The sequence below is a fragment of the Vigna angularis genome, chromosome 4 (assembly GCF_016808095.1).
Source record: "Vigna angularis cultivar LongXiaoDou No.4 chromosome 4, ASM1680809v1, whole genome shotgun sequence".
In the NCBI taxonomy this organism is placed as follows: Eukaryota; Viridiplantae; Streptophyta; class Magnoliopsida; order Fabales; family Fabaceae; genus Vigna; species Vigna angularis.
In genome coordinates, this window is record NC_068973.1 from 24,504,426 (window position 1) to 24,514,128 (window position 9,703).

Here is a 9,703-nt window from a genome sequence, read left to right on the forward strand (position 1 = left end):
GCTCAAACTTGTACTTGGCCAAATATCAGTTTTGTTATTGGAATGTTAGGCCGATATCAAAGTAATCCCGAAATGGATCACTGAAAAGCTGCAAAGAAAGTTCTTAGGTACTTACAAGGTACCAAAGAATACATGCTCACCTATAGAAGGTCAGATCATGTTGGATGTGTGGATTCAGGAAAATCCACATTTGGGTATGTTTATCTATTAGCTGGAGGAGCAATTTCTTGGAAAAGTGCAAAACAATCAGTCATTGCTACTTCCACCATGGAGGCTGAATTTGTGGCATGCTTTGAGGCCACAATTCATGCTTTGTGGTTGCGGAACTTTGTATCGAGGCTTGGCTTTATTGACTGTATTGCTAGGCCGATAAGGATATATTGTGATAATTCCACAGCCGTCTTCTTGTCTAAAAATGACAAGTACTTAAAGGGTGCTAAACACATGGATTTGAAATACTTGTCGGTCAAATAAGAAGTGTAGAAACATAGAGTGTTGATTGAGCATATTGGTACTGATTTGGTGATAACAAATCCGTTAACTAAAGGAATACCGCCCAAAACTTTTATTGGCCATGTTGAAAGTATGAGAATTATGGATAAGTTAATATTAACATGATGATGTTATCTATTTATATGGATATGTATAGTTATATGCTTATACTGTCATGACACTTGTGAATTCAATTAAAGTTATGTTTCTCTTTATTCTATTGTTATCCACATTAAGTTATATACATGTATTATTGATTGTGGTAACATGTTATATGTCTTTTAGAGACATGAAAGTTATATAAGATTGATTAAAGTTATGTTGAGTTGGTTTGATTATGTGATATATGGAAGGAATCTTGTCGTTCATGACTTTTCCCGCCATGACCCGATCATTTCAATTCATATAAGGATGATGACTTGATAATTCTAATGAATGGTGCACACTTAAAGTTTAGTTTTAGATCTTCAAGTCATCACATGAACCAAGTGGGAGAATGTTGAATTATATTAATATTTAACATTGGTTCATGTAATTTAAAGTATAACTTTGATGTAAAGATTCTAATATGATGATTATTAGAATATAAATGTATTAAAGTTATAGGGATTATTTTAGAGTTATTAAAATTAATCCCTCTCTTCTCACTTCAATAAAGGGAATTTTGGTATTTTATTAAGGTTGGTTAAATATCATAAAAGAGGAAAAATGTTTACTTCTGTTGACACGTTAAGTTTCTGAAAAGTGAAAGAGAAAAAGTAATGTTCTTAGAAAGAAAAAAAAACTGTGACTTTGACAGAGAAAAACGTCACTGGCAATTTCTATATCATCAAGAAAGTATCAAAGAGGAATAAGAGAAGGGAGAACAATTGACAGGAAAGAACTATACAATGGATCCAGGTAAGTCCTTTTCTATTATGTGTGTGAGAATAGTGAGAAACATGGAATTCAAGATCCTGTATGTTTTCATTTAATTGAAATCATAAAAAATGCATTTTCCTATTCTTGTTTTGTATTTACGTTTTCTGTTCTATGCTTTTCTTTTTCCCCAATTGCATTTTCGTTCTGCACATGCACTTCCATTCCCGCTTTCTGATTTTAATTGCGTTCTTATTTGTGTTTTTGATTCTAGAATTGCGTTTTGTTTGATGCTATTGCGTTCCAGAATTAATTTATTTTCGTTTTGCTTTTTGGGTTTCGTTTCAATATTAGCTTAAATGTGCTTGGTTGGTCATTAGCGAAATTGCATCGTTTCCATGAGTTGGAAGTGTGTTTTTGTTGCTATGATTTGGCTCAATATTGAATCTGTTTTGCCCTTGCGATTGGGTATACACTTAGTTGCCTAATTGATGTTTAATCTTCGCTTAGTTGATGTAACTGTATGGTGCATAATTGATTGAATATGAGCAAAGCGTTTGCTTAATTCACTTTTATGAAAGCATGATTGGTCTTCGCTTAGTTGGTTAATTCATGTTGGATTATGGATTAGAGGAGTGAGTATTTGTTGCTAATTTGTGATTGGAAGCATTATAATTGAGTTAGTGACCAATCGTTTTTAATCTGTCTTGAATTCGTGTTTTAGTTTAGTTCATTTCAAGTCACAAAACTCTTCACAAAACCTCCCACCAAGTATTTGATCTAATGACTGAACCAATATTTGGTCCTTGAGAGATGACCTAAAAGTCACTTCCTAGCTTATACTACACTTAATTGCATATTAATTTGATTCGGCTACGTAGAATAGAGTTTGTGTCTGTAACAACATGTGCATGTCAAGCTGTTTGGTTTAGGAAGATACTTGAAGAACTGCCCATATTACAACAAAGGCCAACAATAACTTACTGATAATAGTTCAACAATCAAACTTAACAAAAATCCTGTGTTACATGGACAAAGCAAACATATAAAGGTAAAGTACCATTATTTGAGGAATCTCACATATAATGAAGTCATTGATTTGATTACTATAGAGGTGAAGACCAAGTTGGGTATATGTTAGAGGCAAAGGAGTGTCCTGAAAAATTTACAATATGATGACTTAAATTCATATGCCATGACATGATGAGTTAAATTCACTTAAATTCATATGTCATGATGAGTTAAATTCATATGAGAAGGGGATGACCTTGTTTAAGATTATGAAAATAAATGGTTTAAGATTTCAAAAATAAAAATGGGTGGGTGTGTGTGGCTAAGTAGAGCCAAGGTATTAGCCATAATATACTCTTTTGTGTAGATATTGTGAATGTAGTGACTCCTAAGAAATGAGTAATATATTGATGTGATGTTAGGTGGTGTATTGAGAGAGAATTTATATACTAATTATCATGACTCTACTAGTTTCAGACTCACATAATAGTTTGGAGTGTTGAAAGAGGTTTTGGAGTTTTAGTATTAAAAATGATCGAATCTCACAAATATAACCAATTTACCTTGGCCATTCTCAAGATGTTAGTCCTAATATATGAATTTATAGCTACAGTAAGTTATGACATGTTGAAGTGGGTTATGACATGTGCAAAGTCTTTGAATTTGTTGAATACATTAGTTTTTCAAAAGTAGAGTAAAATGTTTGTCATGATTAAGTTATGTGAACTATAATATAAATATTCAATTCTGAATTTTTCATATTGAGTTTGAAGGGTAATGTTTTTTGTAGTATTGTTTAATTTTCAATAGCTTATTCTTTGTTTTTGTGGTATTGTGATATCCACCTATAATTATTGTATGTTACATGTCAGCATAAAATAATGCAAGTGGTGGAAGGGAACCGTAATGAGGTTGTGGGTACTGTATGTAAATGACAAATTGACCTTCTTTTTATTTTTAAAAGAATTTTATTCGTTGGGTTTTCTTTATTTTGTAATTATTATTATCAATTAATAAATAGTGTTTTATGGTAATAATTATTTTCAGAAATAATTAATTTTAGTTTTTTCAACTAATATTTCTAAAAACTTACATTTTTAAATTTACACGAAGATAGTTTTAGCTTTACAAAATAAAGAATTTATAAACTTTCATCAAAGTCAAATACTTATTTAAATCCAACATTTTTTTATTGGATTATTTTTTTCCCCAAAATGACTCCAAATCAATCTTCACAATCCATACCTTAATCAAATAAAACGTTAACTCAACCTACCAACATCCTAATGGCTAGGGTTTATGTATTGGAGGTTGACCTTTCGTATCCGCTCATAGTGTGCCATTTAGTTTTCTCAATCGCTGAAAATAACGAAACACGATATTTATTTTTTAATTGAAACTATTATCACTTTCTCAATAATTTGAAGCTTCTACATAATTTTTTAATGGTAGTGCTTAATCCCGCGTGGCTTTCATAGGCAGAAAATGTCCCATTTACGAGCACTTTGTTGCACCAAAGATATAAAATAAAGGCCATCGCCAAAATATTTTAAAATGGTTTGTTAATAACACATTATTCTAATATTGTAATGAAAAATATAATTAAAAAACTCTATCAAATTCTTCAGAAAAAATATATTTTCAAATAAAACCAATAAATATTTGACATTTACAATAATTCCGTAGAAAAATATATTTTTTGTGTGTTTGTAAATGTGTATATATATAGACAATATGTAATGGAGAAAAAGAAGGATAGTGTCGGCCAGCAATATCCTAATAAAGAGAGATGATGGTAATAAAACAAATGAATGTGTCACAGCAATAAAATGATGATTAATTAAAGAAATTAATGTATGTGCCAAAAAAAACAAATGAAGTTAATGTGTCACGACCCACCGATTCCACTCTCAAACGTAGTTCATAATTATGCATTAAATAAAAAATAAACTGAAATTCTTGCCGTCGTGTTCAAGGAGGAAACACCATTTCCAAAGTTAAAATCTTTGTATTAATGTCTTTTTTTAATTTTAATTAATTAAATGATAATGAAGTTTTTACCTCCTTCGTATGATATATAAATTATTTGATGTTTATTATAGGTCTGAGTAAAGAAAATGCATAGACATTTCCGAATAATTTTGAAGAAAATTTAAACACGATGAGTTAGATAAATAGGTGACTTTTAAAAAATAAAGTTGATAAAATAAATTATAATAGATTTAAATAGTGGATTAGAATTTTGTACGTACTCAACTCGACCCAAAATTGATGATTTAACATTTATAAATTTATGAGTCTATTGTAAATTCAAAATTATTTTTAATATGACATTTTTTTGTGAAAATTTAAAATAAACTATATAAAATCATGGTTTATTATAATAATTATTATTATTATTAGAACTATATGTGTCATTTTATTTGAAGGACAATGTATTCATTTTATTTATGTAAAATTAAAATGATTTATTTTTAAATTGACTCAAAATTACCCACCTACCACACAAATAAGATGTGCAAAGTAAAATATCCGACTAAATGAATAAATTAAATAATTAAATAGTTACATATAAATTTTGAAATATTAAATTCGAATTATACCAAATTTATATTAAATCTAAATCTGTCAACCAGACTTATGCTAAGACTTAGTTTATTAAAAATACTAATTCACGTCTACTAAAAATGGTTTAAAGAGGAAAGAAAAAAATAGGACTAATAAACAAGAAAGGATAGTGGTTCTATTTAATGCAATAAATATTATTTGATTAGTTTTTTAATTATCGTTTTTTGGTAAAAAAAAATTACTTTTCATATGTTATTTTCAAATTTAATAACATAATTTTTTAATTATACATTTAGTTTAATTGACAAGAATTGAGAAAAATTATTAAGATAACCTAGGAAAATAATAATAATAATATATAAGTGTAAATTAAAATTAAAAAACTAAAAAAAATATAATAGATAACTCACTTAAAACTATACTAAAAGTTAAATATTGTACTTAATTTAAGTAAAAAAAAAAATCTTAAGAACTAATATAGAAAAACGACTATAAACTTTAATATTTGCCTTTATTACTTAAACGTACTCTTTAATATAACATTTATTACAATTTCAATTTTCTGAGTGCACCTTACGCCAGTGTTACGAAAAACCGAGTTATGCTCCACAGATCTATGCAGACGTTTTCAAAATTCTGATGATGAATGAAAATGACCCCAAGAAGGAATGAATAGATATAAATATAAAGCTCTGAATATTGGAATAATATTAAGAAGGAAAGTTACAAAGATAAACGTCACTACTCGTGCTGCTGAGCTGACCCTTCAACACGTATTATTGTTATCGTATATATTATATATGTGAGTGTGTTTTTCCTGACCAAGAAGATTGAAAGAAAAATGATAGTGAAGGCAGAGAAAAGTATGACTGAGGGAGGTAGGGAAGACGGAGATGTTGTTGGTGTTGGGTTGAAGCAGCACTTTGTGCTTGTACATGGCATAGGTGGGGGAAGTTGGTGCTGGTACAAAATCCGATGCCTTATGGAGAATTCTGGCTATAAGGTGTCATGCATAAACCTGAAAAGTGCTGGAATTGATCAATCTGATGCAGATTCTTTGCTATTCTTTGATGATTATAATAAACCTCTAATGGATTTCATGTCTTCTTTGCCTGAGAATGAACAGGTGGTCCCCCCTCCTCTCTTATGACCCTTTCTTTGTATGTGATTACATAGAGTGGCATCAGAACTCATATCACTCATGTGGTTGCTATAGGTTATATTGGTGGGGCACAGCGCTGGAGGCTTGAGCATTACTCAGGCCTGTCACAAGTTTGCAAATAAGATCCGTTTAGCTGTTTATGTGGCAGCCACTATGCTCAAATCGGGATACTTGACCGAACAAGATCTCAAAGATGTGAGTCCTTTTCGTAAACTCTCTCATCTGTTCTCGATTGGTATGTTTTGAGATTGAATTTGAATTATGCTTCTTTCTTGATATTGGAGTTTGGTAGTTTCTGTGCTCAAGGTGAATGAGTGTCATAAACTTGGGATTAGGGGTAGTTTCGCTGATCGGTGTTTGGAATCTTGAAGGTTTCCAGCAAGGATGATGCCGATGCTCTGTTGAAATAATTGGTTGCCAACTGTCTTCACAAACAGATTGTAGATTTTAGTTCTTAGCCAACTCTGAGACTCACTAAATTATGCTTCTACTTACCTACTCTCAGTTTTTTCCCAAGGATAGCACCATGTGCAAACAAATCAGCAGCTGTTTAGCAATAGGAATAGGAGAGTTTGTTTGTTCGGCATGAAAGGGACGTTTTTCAACTGGGACTTTTTTCATTTCTCTATTTTACGTTATCCCTCTTTTCTTTCCTTTGTTTAGGAGAAAATTCTTTTTCGTTTATCTCACTATTAGAGTTTTTGATTTGGTCAATGACCTTTTCTACTCAGATTACCACCTTTACAGGCTTTGACAACGAACTAGTTGGAATTTAATAATGATCAGTAAAAGGGACAGGCATTCTGACCCGGGGTGGATTCTTATTTAACTCTGAAAAACAATGAAAACAAAGCTATCTCTAACCCAATCTCGTAAAAGCCTAGACCTAGAATGTGTACGAACAAAGCTAATTGTCTTTATTCAAAATCATTACAAATTCCCTTCTGTGTCTACTCTGGTTTATGAATTATCATCCGTAATTGTGTGCCACCCAAACAAACTCCTATAAAATAACAATCCCTGTATTAATGATTATAAGCAATCTTTCTTTGGAGACAAAAAAACTTCCAAACCTCTTTCTTTCTTTTCGGTCCGACAACCCTTTCTTTTCCACAGATCTAAATTGTAGCCAAAATCAAATTTTGACTGTGTTCAATGTGCCCCTAATGATTGAAAAGCAACACAGATTCACGAGCCTAATTGCTAGAATTAAGTATGATAGTAGAGTGGCTAATTTTCTGTGCCACCGATAAATAGCAGATATAATAGAAAGTTTTTCTGGTGTCTAACAAACAGGGTGTGCCTGACTTATCTGAATATGGGGATGTGTACGAGCTAGGATTCGGATTGGGACGTGATAAGCCTCCAACCAGTGCTTTGGTGAAGAGAGAATTTCAACGCAAAATCCTCTACCCTTTGAGCCCTCAAGAGGTACGTACATAAATATGATAATTAATTAATTAATTAATATCTCACTATAAATGATAAAAAAAAAAAAAAGACATGCTATGCTATGCTACATTTCTGAAGCTATCCTATGTTGCACTGGAATTGCATGCAGTGTCTATAGACCTGTTTGATAGTATGTCACTTTCTCGAAGCATTAGGGAGTAGCGTACCCCACATGACATACTTTGGCCTATTGTTAACGTTATCCTCATCTTTGCCATGTGTAGGACCATTTTTGACGATTCCTTGAAAAAAAAACATAATTATTCTTCCAAATGAAAACAACTTTAAGAAAAAAATGAAGTTGGCATGTGCATGCAGTCCATATATATAGTTGAACTGTGAGTGAGGAATGAATAGTGGAATGATGTGTCAGGATTCAACCTTGGCTGAGATGCTGTTGAGGCCAGGGCCATTGGTAGCATTGACGAGTGCACAATTCAGAGAAGAGGGTGATGAAGGAGTGGAGAAGGTGCCCCGCGTGTACATAAGGACAAAGCAAGACAAGGTGGTGAAGGCAGAGCAACAGGAAGCCATGATAAAGAAGTGGCCACCATCTACTGTGTATGAACTGGACACAGACCATAGCCCTTTCTTCTCTTCCCCATTCCTTCTCTTTGGCTTGCTTCTAAAAGCTGCAGCTTTGGATGTTTAATTCCATGCAACTGCTCTATGAACACTGCTCTTCCATGCTCTTTTCTTCGTTGCTCTCCAAAACTCTGAATCAATTTACTCATTTATGTATACATTAATTGTAATTATCATCAATAATATATAAATTATCATACTATAAATCTATCTCTCCCAAGATTTGTTGGGTCAATATCATAGACACATTTTATTTAATTTAATTCAGATATGATTGTTTCTATTATTCCCGTCTTTTGGACATTTGGACATGTGGTTTAATCACATTGATTTTCATGTTTTTGAAGTTTATGAAAGTTGGAATGCGGAAAGATTATCCGATGCTGAGTAAAAGAGTTTTAAGATCTATAAAAATGGAATAATGAATATAAGAATGAGTTAGTATTCTTGTGAAAATATTAGTTGTATTTATAGAAATAACATGAGTGGTGGATCTATGTTATGAAATCAAATAATATCATTGAAATAATACGTATATAATAATAAAAGAGTAAATAATAATAACAAAATACCTTACTGTAAATGATAACCATAGTATCAAACTGTCAAGATTAGTTATGATATGTGAATATATTTGATACATTTATTTTGGATTTTTTTAAAATGAAGAGGCTTAATCAGTCTCGTTGGATCATGCTCTTTAATATATCTATTGGACTCAATAGGTACATAACCCCCATAGTCTCAGGAGTTTGATTTAGCGTATGAAGGGTTATCGTGATCGATCTCTTGGTCGGGCTACGGCCGACTTGTAGAGTTTGCATGTGGATTAATCGTTTGGCCAGACTGGCCGAAAGTTGTTGTGTAAGAATAGTCTTTACCGACTTGACAAATATTTTTTTTCTAACTTAGGTAGGTTTTATGCTAGGATACTGGCTTGGGTAGACGCTATCATGTGTTGTCGGCTTGGGTAAGCCTTCTTTAATGTTGTTGAGTTAGGCAGACTTTGCTTAATGTTGCTGACTTAGGCAGACTTTGCTTAATGCTCTCAACTTGGCATGCTTAATGTTGCTGAAGTGATTGTAAGGCATTAATGAAGGGTTTTATGAAACGTCTCAATGATTACCTTGTAGTGCGAAACACAATTTCAAATTAAATGGCTCTGATCGAGGATGATGTGGCTACATCTTAGCAGTTAAACTCGAAAAACCAAATGTTGCATGTGATAACGGTTGAAAATACCGTTATTTGTGATATAATTTTTATACTAAATGCACCCTTTTTGACTTAGAAACTTGCTTTAACTCATGTTTTTGCTTTAGTTTTGTGAATAAGAGAATTGGGGTTATACTTGATGATTTTATCACTAAATTCCTTTGATTTTGTAGGCTATTGGAATGATTTGAAAGAAGAGTTAAAGTACCAAATAGTTGGAATGCAGAAAAGTCAACCAGAGTGCAGAAAAAGTCAACTAGAATGTAGAAAAGTCATGCCTGGGCGCTCTTCCAAGGGCACTGAGCGCCAGTTTTGACCCGTACCACGCTGGGCGCCCTACTTAGGACGCTGAGTGCCAGT

The 9,703-nt window shown here is 32.2% G+C and overlaps 1 protein-coding gene across 2 annotated transcripts; it reads left to right on the top strand.

Moving 5' to 3' along the window:
• The first annotated feature begins 5,637 nt into the window (after positions 1-5,637).
• On the top strand, positions 5,638-8,386 carry LOC108330627 (methylesterase 17). Of its 2 annotated transcripts, none has more exons than XM_052876725.1 (4): positions 5,638-5,932; positions 6,146-6,286; positions 7,388-7,522; positions 7,917-8,386. In XM_052876725.1, exons 1-4 carry the CDS (start codon positions 5,771-5,773, stop codon positions 8,193-8,195), a joined length of 717 nt encoding a protein of 238 aa, XP_052732685.1. In that variant the 5' UTR covers positions 5,638-5,770; the 3' UTR covers positions 8,196-8,386. The 2 variants fall into 2 exon arrangements, with proteins under 2 accessions (XP_052732685.1, XP_017420607.1); XM_017565118.2 differs by having other exon boundaries at positions 5,640-6,055.
• Positions 8,387-9,703: the final 1,317 nt, after the last annotated feature.

Bases quoted from the DNA above. Each gene is read 5' to 3' on its own strand.
- LOC108330627 (XM_017565118.2), top strand. From the start codon at position 5,771: ATGATAGTGAAGGCAGAGAAAAGTATGACTGAGGGAGGTAGGGAAGAC. The intron at 6,287-7,387 runs GTGAGTCCTTTT...TCTAACAAACAG, and splicing joins CCGAACAAGATCTCAAAGAT to GGTGTGCCTGACTTATCTGA. The intron at 7,523-7,916 runs GTACGTACATAA...ATGATGTGTCAG, and splicing joins ACCCTTTGAGCCCTCAAGAG to GATTCAACCTTGGCTGAGAT.